The sequence below is a fragment of the Lepidochelys olivacea genome (genome assembly GCF_965140295.1).
Source record: "Lepidochelys olivacea isolate rLepOli2 genome assembly, chromosome: 6".
In the NCBI taxonomy this organism is placed as follows: domain Eukaryota; kingdom Metazoa; phylum Chordata; order Testudines; family Cheloniidae; genus Lepidochelys; species Lepidochelys olivacea.
Window position 1 is genome coordinate 38,765,998 of NC_140416.1, and position 14,074 is coordinate 38,780,071.

Genomic DNA, 14,074 nt, shown 5'->3' on the forward strand with positions numbered 1-14,074 from the left:
ATAGCAATTTTGTCTTGTGGCCAGGAGTCACAGAGAGCAGGTACCTATCAGTCCTAGTTTTTAAATAAAATGAATTGCAGAGCAGCATGTGACAGAGATGGGAAAGAGGGAGGAGGGAATGGGGCATAAACTGCAGAGGAGTGACAAATGCCCAGTAGCATTTCCTCCAGCTTTTAGTCTAATGCAGCACCACAGAGAGTTATTAATATGTATGATCTGCATTTTGTTCAGACATTAGGAATCTATGAAGATGTCTAGTGTTTCTGGGGGGGGGGTTATGGCTTTTTATTTTTCTACCCAGAGTTAATGAATTTTGATCAGGAAATGTTCGCATAAAAATCCTGCTGAACTCCCATTTCCTTGCCATAAATATTGAAAGGGAGAGAATTCTCACTCTTTCCCCATAAGCCCCAGTGGGGTAGTTAGTCTGACTATCACAAACATTTCTTTAATTATTTTTTCAAGTAAGCTTTTTGATTTTATTTGCACATCAAATTTTGAAATAGGAAAGTTGTGTGTGTTTATGGGGGATAGTGCTGGCAAGAAAACGTAGAGCCCAATCCTGTATTCCTTCAGGGCGAGTTTCAGGAGTGCAAAGACTAAAGAATTGGGGCTGTAATGTCCTTATTAGAATAGTATTCATAAGTATAGAATATTAGTCTTTCCTTCACAGTTTGTACAACCAAGTAGGGCAAGAACAGTAAGAAGAGGTGGCTATCTATTGGTCTATCTAATCCATGGTATTTGTAAAGGAACCGATCACCTTTGTGAAATCACTCCCTTCTTAGTGATCATTAGGAACATGCACTAAACTAAATGAGTTTCTATAAGAGAAGAAAGATGGCTTGTGGTTAATGCACTGCATTTGGACTGAGGAGATCAAAGGCCTATTCGAAGCTCTGACAGTTTTCTGTGTGATTTTTGGCAAGCCACTTTGGTTCAGATTTTTTGAAAAGAACTCAGCTTTTGTTAAGGCACTGAAATAAATGACTATTTTCAACATTTTTTTGCGTTTGTTTGTTTGTTTGAAATCTGGCACCAACTGGGGGTACTGAGCCCTTGAAAATCTGTCCCTATAGGCCAGTCCCATTGACTTCAGTGAGATTTGGATTAGGCCCTTAGGAAATACTATTATCCCCATTTTACAGATAGGCTCTCTGTGCCTCAGTTCCTTTCTCCTTATCTGTCTTGTCCATTTAGCTTGTAAGCCCTTCTGGGTAATGACTGTCTCTTACCATATGCTTATACAGCATCTATCTCAAGATGGAGTGCTGATCTCAATTAGGCGCTGTGTAGAACAGGGTAGAGTATGGGAATAAAATTGCTCAATGGGTATTTCGGCATCCTTAAACTCTTGTAAAATATACCTTTGATAAGTAATCATACCTAATATATACACAGTATAGAGCCTTTCCTTTGAGCACTTTACAAACATTCATTCATTATGCTCACTGCATACTAGACTGGAACCCAGGACTGCTGACTTCCAGCGCATCCCATGTACTAACAGACAGTATGCCAGATCTTCAGAGCTGTTGTATCTCCATTCAAGCCTTTGGAGCTGAGCTGATTTACACCAGCTCAGGATCTGTCTGCATGCCTGCCAGCTTGTTTTGTTTCATTTTGCAGAACATGCCTTTGGTTATGACATTTCTTTGTGTGATATTACTTTTACATTTTAACAAAATTTCATTCAAAGAAAAAGCAACAGCATTAATAATGTTCGCTGCCCATGGAGATACACACAGATCCTGTGTATTTCATTCTGTCAGTGTTAGCTGTCTACTTATTTTGCTGGCTCTGCTGGTGTGGGAAGCAAATGTGCTAATTAAGTGCTCTTTTTGTTATTTCAGGAAGCCTGCCATATGAATATAAAATAGTGATTGCTGGGAATCATGAACTGACATTTGATAAGGAATTCATGGCAGACCTTGTTAAACAGGATTACTACCGCTTTCCCTCTGTGTCCAAATTGAAACCAGAGGACTTTGACAATGTTCAGTCACTCCTGACAAACAGTATTTACTTGCAAGATTCAGAGGTAACAGTTAAAGGATTCAGAATATACGGTACCCCATGGTAAGTCTCCATTTAAACTTCCTGTGTTTATATTTGTTTTTTCAACCACAGTAAGAGTTACTGCCACTGAAAATGCAATGAGTCCTGTTTTGTTGTGCTGCTGTGCAGAACCGTACTGTATCTTTAAGTAAACCATGCATTGTGAACAGCTATGAAAACACAGACAGTGTTGTTTTAATTGTAGTGGTAAAGATTTTATGCATCAAGATAAACATAATTATTTGTTTGTGTGAGTGAGTGAGTGAGTGAGTAGAGCAAGAAAAGAAGAGTTGTGATCTATATCTATTCTGCCTGTTGTTTGATTAGTGGAAATTTGTGGACAAATTCTGCCCTTCTCTGTATCCATGTAGTTCCCATTAATTCAGTGAGCTAGCATCGGTGCCAGCGAGGGCAGAATTCAGCCCCTACAACCTGAGTCTCCACTGCCTTGTGTGTTGTGTAGTCATTTACACTTGTAAAAACTTAGGTCAGTATGTGATTTGCTGTTTTACAATAGAGGACTCTATGATACACTTCCAGCACATGTGAATAGATGTACTGATTTATGCCTTTGTTTCGTGAACTCATAATGGTGACCCATGGCGTACTTTTAAGTCTTTAAATTTTGCATATTGTACGTGTGAAGATAGGAAGTTTATTATGAAATATTAAGGGACAACTGATCAAGGAACAAAGGTTCTCCTAACAAGAGGCTCTGAGTGGTATGGATGACATTCTGCATGCAGCACAAGCCATTGAACACTTAATTTTATTTCATAATGACCTGACTCCTTAGCCCATTGATCCTGGGATTTCTTTGTGCATGGATGGCAATGGATACATTGCCAGAAAGGAAAACTGAGCTCCATCCATCCTAGGACACTTCTCTAATCTCTGTCCAACAAAGTCTGTAATTTGTGTCAAACTGTGATGAATTGTGGTAAATATGTGTGTAGGGCAAGTGGGAATGGGGAAATTGAGATGAGACAACTATTTTAAATTCATGTAGCCCTTTAGGTTAGGGAGTCTACTTATCTTGGTTTGGAGGATGCTGACTGCTGATGCTGAAATGGCAGCTTTCATCCCTTCTCTTGTGTGAACTACTGGGAAAGCATGAAATCCAATTAGATGTCTGCATTTTGCGTGGCTCCTTCAGAGGAGGGAAAAGGTGCATCGGATGCACAAAGTCTGTTGTTCAAAATTTTACAGAGAGGAGACTGCTCCATAACAAGTGGAAAAGACTTTTTTTTAGCTTTTGTGCTCTTCTGGTATACCGCATTACCCCCACCCTCCATACTTACCATGAGCTACTATCATAAATCTTCAAATACAGATTACCCCAAAAGGAGGAAACCACTGGGGTTCTTTATATGTCTGCTTACCTCAGTTAGGGTTTTTATCTACATATATAAAAATACACACACATACACAATTCTGTCTCAGAGGTGGAACACAAGTGCATTAAACCAAAAGACACTCCAATCCTAAATTGAGCTAAATTGGCAAGTTCAATTTATATGCATTTTAGATGATATTTTCAGAGGGAAAAATCCATGTTTGCTGATACAGCTAGTGGTTTTAATTTAAGAAGAGGAATCAAACTAAGAATAACATCTGCAATTCTGAGGGTTTCAGCCCATCAGAGGTTTCTAAGAAGTAATTGCCATCAGACTGGGAAAACTGGCTATAACTCATCTATCTATTTAGAAAATGTAAATTGCCAACTCAGTGCAGCTATGGGAAAGGAATATCAGTCCATATTCATTACATGTTATTACTCCTGGTACATCTGAAAGCTTTCTAAAGACCTAAGAGAATTCAAGTAGTGCCTCCTACCTTACAATTTAGTAGAAATTGTATGTAGAAAATAACTTACAACACACAGGAGCATTCATGTGTATTTGCAATTGGAGAGTGCAGTGGAGCAAAGCAACAGTCTTTGAGGTGCAGAAAATTTGAATGTAGCCTGATAGGTCTGGGAGTATTAAATGGCATTAGCTGCAGAGATGTTGAAAATGGAGCACCAGCCCCTGAAAAGTGAAAGACTCCTCCTGAGTAAGGGTGGGACATGCTAAAGTTGCTCGCTGAACTCCTACTTTCAGAGGCTGGGGATGTAACTGCCGTTTTCACACCCTAACTAGGAGGCTGGTTGATGCACCTTGAAGAAATAACATGGGGGAAGATTTTCCATTAAGTTTGTAGATAACAATCTACTTCTACAATCTGTCTCCTTTCACTTCATACTGTCTTTGCCCTCTGGACCTGGTTTAGTTAGTGGAGAAATATCTGATTGTATAGCTCCTTATGCAGGCAAAACTCCTAACAATTTCAACAGGAATATTACCTGTTTCAGGAGTATGAGTTAGTCTTAATAGCTAGCCATGGGGTTCTCAGACTTTTGTACTGGTGACCCCTTTCACACAGCAAGCCTCTGAGTGCAACCCCCCTTATACATTAAAAACACTTTTTTATATATTTAACACCATTATAAATGCTGGAGGCAAGGCAGGATTTGGGGTGGAGGCTGACAGCTTGTGACCCCCCCTCCCAATGTAATAACCTTGTGACGCCCTGAAGGGTCCCGACCCCCAGTTTGAGAACCCCTGAGCTAGCCAGTACAAAATAAATAAATAAATCTCTTTGAACTTTATAATTGATATTTAATGATTTCACTCTTAAAACTCGTTAATTTCACAGTCATAGGCCTTAGACACTGAGGTGTCCAGTAAAGAGTGCAGCGTGTAAATCTGTTTTTTTGTGGATCTCCAGCATCTGAGCTGGGAAAATCCTTTCCCCTCCCAACAGGAACAGCTGCATTGTTCAGCAATATCCTGCACCTTTGTCAAGTTGTAGCTTGGTCAGGTCTCAAGAACAGAAACACAAAGCTGGCCTCCCAGTTGCTTTTAATGAATGTTAGTGGGTTTTTCCTGTGTCCAGGAATTTGATCTATAGGGTGATCCAGAGGTCAGGAACAAACAGCTCACTATAGCTCACCTCTGAGACGCAAAGGCTTTCATTTGCTTTTTTTAGTAACTCTGGAGGAAGTGCCTTAATTTTTTTTTTTTCAGAAGCAAAATTTTAATTGGCATAGATAATGTGACCTTGAAAAGGCCAAGGGAGGTTGAAAAACAACACCACACAGTTCAGTCATCTCCTTTAAAATACAGTATTTTTCGTGCGTGTGTGTTTCAGTCTGGTGTAAAATTGCTGGATTCACACCATCATTTGGCCTAATTTTGCACATATTTCAGTAACAAGAGTTGAAACGGAGCATGTTTATTTCTCCACTGCATTTACAATTATATTTTAGTATAAATGGCTATTGAGTTGTTACAGCTTCCTTGTTCTGATCAGTGCTTTAATACTTTGTGTTTACCCTGTCAAAAAAGCATCAGATTTTTTTCCAATTATAAGTTTTGTAATGCATCGTGGATTTTGCTGACAGTCTTCAAGTTCTTGAAATAGCGAGCAAATTAACAGCAGATATTGAGTGTGAGGATTAGAAAACCAATTGGCAACTCACATGATAGGATTCAGATACACTGATGGGGAGAATGGGTCTCATTTTTTTATTTTCATAGTCTTGGTAATTAACTTGGGCCTAAAAAAAAAGTGAAAAAAGAACAGAAATTGCCCTGCTCAGCAATAAAGTTCCTCCTTGCTATTAGCACTGGCGAATAGAAAGGGAGATTGGAACATTATGTTGGTGCTGTAGTCTTTCAGGAATTCCAGCATCTATTCAGTAGAAGTCAGCAGTTGAGAATAGTATTGGCAAAGCATAAGGTCTTCTGTGTGTGTGTTAAACAAATAGACACAATGCTGTGATGTGGTTGTGTTTAAAGGTACAGGCTCCTATTTCATTTTTCTTGGCATTTGTCCTTCAGCTCTCTCATTATAAGATCGAAGAAATGTATTCCCCCAGGTCTAGAATTACAGGGGGGGTTGTTTATATTTTTGCCTCTTTGGGAATGTCACAGATTTCTGTTCAGTCTCCCTGAGATCAGATTCACTTCTAACTTAGCCTCCATTTTTATTTTTTAACAACAACAAATTAAAAAAGACTGTAATGCAGATCATTTTAAAATGCATTGTGTCCTAACCGCTTTTACTAAGACTCCAGCCAGCGGCAAACTAACCATTTTCAAAAAGCTCTACCTCTAAACATTTGGCCAAATAATGGAGTGCTTATTCTGTTTACACTAGGACTTCACTTCAGTGGGAATGTTGCCAGACTAAGGAGTGAGTAAGTACTTGCAGAGAATTCAGTACTAGTGTAATTTACAAACCATGTCTGCTTGCAGATGACATGTTGCTGAAATGAAAAACCATTAACAACATTCATTACACCTCTGTTTGTGTTGGTGTGTGGACAGGATTTGGACTCATTATTAATCTCTTCACTGCTCCATGAGTGTCAGTGAGTGGTCAACCAAACAACAAAGGCAACATGCCATACATCTCAGATTCCTTAAACATTTTCATGAAGCACAGTAGGTATTCCACAACAATTAGTGGAGACAGAATGTGCATCAGCTGTGGTGCTCCAGAGGTTAATAGATTAAGGGAGACTGCTGTTCGTAAGTGTGTGTATGATCTGATCAAGAACAAAGTCATTATAAAATGAAAGTTGCACTTACAAAAACCACAAGCTGTGCGTGTGTGTGTGTGTAGATGCTTTTCTTCCACTTGGCAGCTGTCCAGAAAAGTTCCTTTTCCTCTTGCCGAGTGCTGCAGCAGCACATGGGTCCACGTGGCATTTGTATGCAGTGGTACAAAGCGGTATCTCATTGAGCAGCTCAGAGCATTTGCACCCAGCAAGACGTTCAAGAGGAGCAAGCACTGCTTAGATTACTACAGATTCTGATATTTCCACACCACCTCTATAAGGATCTGATCCTGAGAGGAGCTGAGCACCTCTGGAGAATATAAACTTCAGTGGGAGCTGAGGGCCCTTAGCACCTATCCAGAGGAGCTCAGTTCCTCATAGGATTAAACTCTATGATGGAGGGCAGCGCTTGGTTTAATAATTCTTTCCATATAGCTTCAGCACTCATGAGCCTTATTTTTCTCCTTTCCTATCTTCTGTCACTACCAGAGCAGTTCCTGTTGATTAACCCATTCATTCATAGTGGTCTGGAGTAGAGGGGAAAAAAGAGATTGTGCTGGTGATGTATTGAGAAATTATAATACCTAGGGCACGAGCCCTAAAAATCCAGTCACCAGCTCATCTAGGGAAAGGGGAAATTAGGTGGGGCATGTGGGTCTGAGTGGCTTACTTGAGGAGTGCAGGAGTTGCCACATTAGGTGGTGCTCTTCAAGTCCCAGGAAAGAGGTTACTAAGGGTATATTTACACTGCAGTAAGCCAGGTCAGCTGACTTGGGCTCAGAGGGGTCAGGCTGTGGGGTTAAAAATAGCAGCATAGAGCCCAGGCTCCAGCCCGAGCCCGAACGTCTACACTGCCATTTTTAACCCTACAGCCTGTGGTTAAAAGAACCAGCTGACCCAGGCTCTGAAACTTGGTGCCGCAGGTTCTTGATCACAGTGTAGACATACCATGAGAGACCTAGGGAGCAGCTGAGTGCTTGGGGTCACAGTCAGTGTGAAGAGCAACAGGCCCTGACCATTGAAAGGGAGGAGAACCAGACAAGCATGAAAGCTCTGTCAGAACTATGGCTGCTTGCAGAAGCTGACAAAGTGTGGTACAGTGCAAATGGAGGCAAAAGTTTCAATTAATCTTCTGTGGTGCTTCAGCTCAGCCACGAGAAGAGAAAGATCCTACAAGCCAATTAGGTCAAAAATTGGTCATTAAAAAAAAAATGCTCTTTTAGTTACAGAATAGGAGTTAGGCTACCAATAATTTCAGACCTTGTAGAACAGGAAATGATTTTAAAAGTGTGATCTGAAATTAAAGTGATGCTTGGGATTGTTTCTGGGAATTTGTGAGAGTTTCTCAAAATCAAGCCAGTTGTTGTATCCATGATAACAAAGGGTGGCTGATAGACTACTTACAAAGGTTTATGGATAGTAAAGGCTCATGCTTTTAGATCCAGAGGTCCTAAGTTGAATCTCTGTAGATGGACCCCTTCAGGAGTCTTCTCTGAGGTGGAATTACCTGCTTCAGATCTACTTTCAATGAAAAGATGGCCATTAAAGGGTTTTTTCAATTGCGGTTCTTCAGCCAGATTTAGTGAAGGAAACTGATATGCAAGTAGTTTGCCAAGCCTCTTAGGTAGCTAGAAATAGAACTGGTCAATGAATTTTTTCCCCTCCCACAAAAAATCTCAATCACAATGAAAACATATTCATTTTTGTTGAATTTTTCTCTGGAAGCTTTAGGGTTTAAATCCAAAACTCGCAAACAAAACTTCTTTGGTTAAGACCTGAATTTTTTTGACCAAAACAGAATCTTTCATGAAAATTTCTATTTAATCAAAAAGGCATTTTCTGTTTAAAAAAAATTCCATTTAGTTTTTTTTAAAAAATCAGCTCTAGCTGGAAACCATCTGGAGAAAGTATTCATTCGATACCTAATCAGGAGGTGGCCAGGGCCTGCATAATGGGAATGTCAGAGAAGAAAAACTTGCAAGCAAAAGCCCCAATCCAGCAACACACTTAAGCAGATGTTTATCCTTGCTACCATTTTGAGGCAAGTGTTTATGGCACTGGGCTGTGCACCTCATCAAATGCAGGATTTATATGGGGAGGAGGAGGTGGTGTGAGCCTTTCATTCTCCTTTTCCTGGCACAGTTTTTAATACATCTTGTTTCCATACCCAGCAAAAGACAATTGGGCACATAAGGAAAAAAGTCACAAGAAAGCACTGGTCTTTTCCTTTTTTCTCGGTATTCCATCTGGGGCTGCTTGGGATGGATCCAATATTCTGAACCGTGGAAGAATGCAGTAGATAGGCAAAATGCACGTTAACCTGAAAACTCTAGTTCTGTGGTTTGCCCCACTATATGGTAAACCAGAATTATGTGCTCCTGCAGTTTTATTTTAGTTTTGTAGCAGTTTTTGTCTCCCTCTGCTGGTTGCTGATATAACCCTATAATTCATTTTAATGCAATTTACTCTGGAGAACAAATTTTCCCTTTTCCCAAGCTAAACACCCTGTTCAATACACTTTTCAGCTAGCTATGTCATGTTTATGAAAGACATTTTCTGGTCCTTTCATATGCCTAACTTTGAAAAGGTTCGAGCTTGTGGAAAGAGTTGGAAAATGTAGAAATAATGTAAAACCCATATATATAAACCCCCACAATATAATTCACCACAAACTGTTTAATCTTTCTGTGGTTAAATGAATAAAAGAGAAAGGGTGAAGTCCTGGCCCTGTTCAAGTCAAAAGGAGTTTTGCCATTGACTTCAGTGAAATGAGGTTTTCACACACAGATTGTACACCTCTAATGATGTGTGCAATGTAACATTTTCCAGTGTGCTTCCACTTCCCAACATCCTAAACCAGCCACAAACTTTCATTTTCCTTATTAACCTGGACCACTAAATTTTATGTTAAAACAAACAAAAACACAACAAACGAATTGAAATAGAACAGAGAGATACATTTGTTATATAGCCATTACATTTGTAGACACATTGTACATAGGCCAAATTTACCTCCTAATTGAAGTTTGGTTTGATCGGTAAATAATATAACAAAAAAACTGACACTGAAAGCCTAAGCTTTCTCCCCACGCTCAGCTGTATTGTAAGGTTTTATCTTTAGAACTTTATCTGTCCCAGCTGCTAGTTCCTTCCCTCCCTGTCTTAGCTCCTCTTGTATCCTGACTGGAGTCAGCAAAATTAACGTACCAAAATGACACGGTGGTAAATACCTTGCATCTTTATGCAGGGTTCACAAACCTGTCATCAAAATGACTTGGCAGAGGATCTTAGCATGTGTCACCATAGTACAGTAACATTTTGAGTAATATTCATTCATTCCAAACCACAGCTCAATGACACACACACACACACACACACACACACACACACACACACACACACACACACACACACACATATGCACTGTCTGACCTGTCACATATGCTCTTCTGTTTATGGTTGTAACTGAAAAAAAGTTTGGAAGTTTCTGTTGAAATCAGCAAATGCCAAATGAAATTGAGATATTCCTACAGTAAAACTAGAGTAATGCATCATTCCCTTGAAAGATTTTGTTTCTGTGTTTTTAATCTTGGAGTTAAAGCATAGATTGATCATCCTGAGATATGTAGACTGATCAGCCTATTAGAACTGAGCCTCTTCAGCACAGAATAGTGATTCATGTATACAAGTGAAATACTGAGACTTGGCCCTGAAGATTTGTCTTTGGTTGATAAGTACTAACAATCAAACTACACAGTGTTCACCTTTCCTTATTCATATTCCAGTACTGTAACCTTCCTTATTCTCCTGTGCCTTTGTTCTATTAATCTACCAAACAGGGCTCGACTTGTGATTAGTCCTTAGAGCTTGTTTCTATTAATCAGTCTGCAAAACAAGTCTACTTGAATGATTTGGTATAAGTGCTTAACATGCTCTCTTCATCAGTCTGTACACAGAGCTGCTAGGGATGGGTTATGTTAAATGGGACTAAAATCTGTGATATCTGTGATATCTGTTGCAATTTCTTTGTTTTTACATTTTGATTTTTATTGCTGTGGGATACTAGCAGGGAAAAAATCATTTGAAAAATCAGCTGAATTTTAAGTTGCTTAAGGAATGTTTAAGTGACTACATGCTAGTGGAAAACTTGTGGAAGATTATCAACAACTGGAACAGTGTCCTGTCACCACAAATTGATTTGTTAGTCTATCTTGAGTAAAAAGGACGGCGCTTATATTCCAAAATGCAAGGATCAGAATTCAGGTTTTTATAAAATAAAACAGGTAGATTTTAAAACCTAAATTTTTTTTTTGTTGTTTTCAAAAAAGGCTAGTGGTTGTTTAAAAATGCAGACATTCTCCTGCATTTGGTGGAAAGCCAAACAACAGATTCCTGCTATTATCTAAAAACGAGGAAGTCAAATGGATTATAAACAAAAAGCAAAACTGACCAGTAGTAATTTCACTGTTCAAGGTGCATGAAATGCAAACATTAGAATGGTCATACTGCTTCAGACCAATTGTCCATCTAACCTACTATCCTGTGTCTGATAGTGGCCAGTGCAAGACGCTTCAGAGGGAATGAACAGAACAGGGCAATTTCAAATGATCCATTGTCCTCTGTCATCCACTCCCAGCTTCTGACAATTGGAGGTTTAGGGACACCCAGAGAATAGGGTTGCATCCCTGACCATCTTGGCTAATAGCTGTTATACTTTTGGCCTTCACGGTATCCCCTGACAATGAATTCCTCAGGTTGATTGTGTGTTTTGTGGAGAAGTTCTTCCTTTTGTTTGTTTTAAACTTGCTGCCTATTAATTTCATTGGTGACCCTTAGTTCTTGTGTTATGTGAAGGGCAAGTAATACTTCCCAATTCACTCTCCACACCATTCACGATCTTATAGACCTCTATCATGTTCTTCCTTAGTTGTCTCTTTTCTAAGCAGAACAGTCCCAGTCTTTTTAATCTCTCCTCATAGGGAAACTTTCATACTCCTTATCATTTTTGTTGCCCTTCTCTGGACCTTTTCCAATTCTAATATATCTTTTTTGAGATGGGGCCACTAGAACTGCATGAAATATTCAAGGTCTGGGTGTACCGTGGATTTATATAGTAAATAGCATTATGATATTTTCTGTTTGATTATCTATCCCTTTCCTAATGGTTCTTAACATTGTTAGCTTTTCTGGACTGCCACTGCATATTCAGCAAATGTTTTCAGAGAACTATACACAATGATTATAAGATCTGTTTCTTGAGTGGTGACAGCTAATGGAAACTCCCTCATTTTGTAAGTGTAGTTGAGATTATTTTTTCCAAGGTGTATTACTTTGCACTTATCAACATTGAATTTCACCTATCACCTCATTATTAACCCCTTTTCCCAATCATTCATGAATATGTTGAATAGTACAGGTCCCAGTACAGATCCTTGGGGGGGAGGGGCACCACTGTTCACCTCTCTCCATTGTGAAAACTATTTATTTCTACCCTTTGTTTCCTATTTTGTAACCAGCTACAAATCCATGAGAGGATCTTTCCTCTTATTCCATGACTGCTTACTTTGCTTAACAGCCTTTGGTGAGGGACCTTATCAAAGGCTTTCTTAAAGTCCAATTATGCTGTATTGACTATGTCACCCTTGTTCACATACGTGTTGACATTCTCAAAGAATTCTAATAGATTGGTGAGGTATGATTTCCCTTCACATGATTTCTTCCCCAACGTATTGTGTGTATCTATGCACCTGATAATTCTGTTCTTTACTATAGTTTCAGCCAATATGCCTGGTACTGAAGTTAGGCTTACCAACCTGTAATTGCCCGGATCACTTCTGAAGCCTGTTTTTAAAATTGGCATTTCATTACCTATCTCCAGTCACCTGGTACAGAAACTGATTTAAGTGACATTACATATCACAGTTAGTAGTTCTGCAATTTCATATTTGAGTTCCTTCAGAACCCTTGGATGAATACCATCTGGTCCTGGTGACTCATTACTGTTTAATTTATCAGTTTTATTCCAAAGGCACCTCTATTAACTCCTCAATCTGGAACAGCTCCTCAGCTTTGTAACCTAAAAAGAATGGTTCCGGTGTGGGGATCTCCCCAGCATCCTCTGCAGTGAAGAATTCCTTTAGCTTCTAAACAACAGCCTTGTCTTCCTCCAGTGCTCCTTTAGCCCCCTCAGTCATCCAGTTGCCCCATTGACTGTTTGGCTTCCTGCTTCTGATGTACTTAAAAAACTAACAGCAACAATTTCATGTGTGTGCATGTCCTTAGCTAGTTGCTCTTCAAATTCTTTCTTGGCTTACGTTACTACACTTTTACATTTAACTTGCCAGAGTTTATGCCCCTTTCTCTTTTCCTCATCAGGGTTTGACTGCCAATTTCTAAGAGGCAAAAAATGCATTTTTAACTGCCTCTTTTACTCTGCTGTTTTGCTGTGGTGGCATTGTTTTGGTCCTCTTACTGTTTCTTTTGATTTGGGGTATATATTTAATTTTAGTCTCATTATGGTGTTTTTAAATAGTCTTCATACAGTTTGCAGCCATTTTGCCCTTGTAACTGTTCCTTTTCATGTCCATTCAACTAGCTTCCTCATTTTTTGTAGAGGTTGTGATGGGTTTCTTTGGCATTTTTTCCCCTAAAAGGATGTTTGAATTTAATTACATTATGGTCACTATTACCAAGCAGTTCAGCTATAGGCATCTCTGGGACTAGATCCCTGGGTCCTACTGAGGACTAAATCAAGAATTACCTCTCCCCTAAAGGGTTCCAGAAGTAGCTGCTCTCGGAAGCAGCCATTTACGGTGTCTAGAAATTTTATCTCTGCATCCCTACCTGAGGTGACAAATACCCAGTCAATATGAGGATGGTTGAAATCTCCCATTATTGCATTTTGTGCCTTTGTAGTTGCTCTAATCTCCTTGAGAATTTCACAGTCACCAACACCATCCTGGTGAGGTGATTGGTAGTATTTTCCTACTGCTATATTATTATTATTATTATTCAAGCATGGAATTTCTTTCAATAGAGATTCTTTATTATAGTTTGATTCATTTAAGATTTTTTACTATATTTGACTCTGCTTTCTTTCACATACAGTGCCACTCCCTCACCAGCATGACCTACTCTGTCATTCCTATATATTTTATACCCCTGGTATTACTGTGTCCTATTTATTATCATCGTACCACCAAGTTCCGACAATGCCTGTTATATCAATATCCTCATTTAATGCCAAGCCACTTTAGTTCACCCATCTTAGTATTTAGACTTCTACCATGTATTTATGAGAATTGTATATTTTGTCAGTATTCAGTTGTTTGCCTTCATGTGTTATATTTAAATGGGACTCGTTCACAATTGACTGTGTCTCATTAGCTCTTACCTGTACTTGACCAACTT

The 14,074-nt window shown here is 39.2% G+C and overlaps 1 protein-coding gene across 2 annotated transcripts in view; it reads left to right on the top strand.

Annotated features, from left to right (window-relative positions):
- The window catches only part of MPPED2 (metallophosphoesterase domain containing 2), a 129,369-nt gene that overhangs the window by 75,743 nt on the left and 39,552 nt on the right, over positions 1 to 14,074 (top strand). For both annotated transcript variants that reach the window (XM_084631208.1, XM_084631209.1), the window contains exon 4: positions 1,854 to 2,079. In XM_084631208.1, coding sequence (XP_084487334.1) covers positions 1,854 to 2,079 — 226 coding nt within the window. The remainder of the gene's footprint in view (positions 1 to 1,853; positions 2,080 to 14,074) is intronic.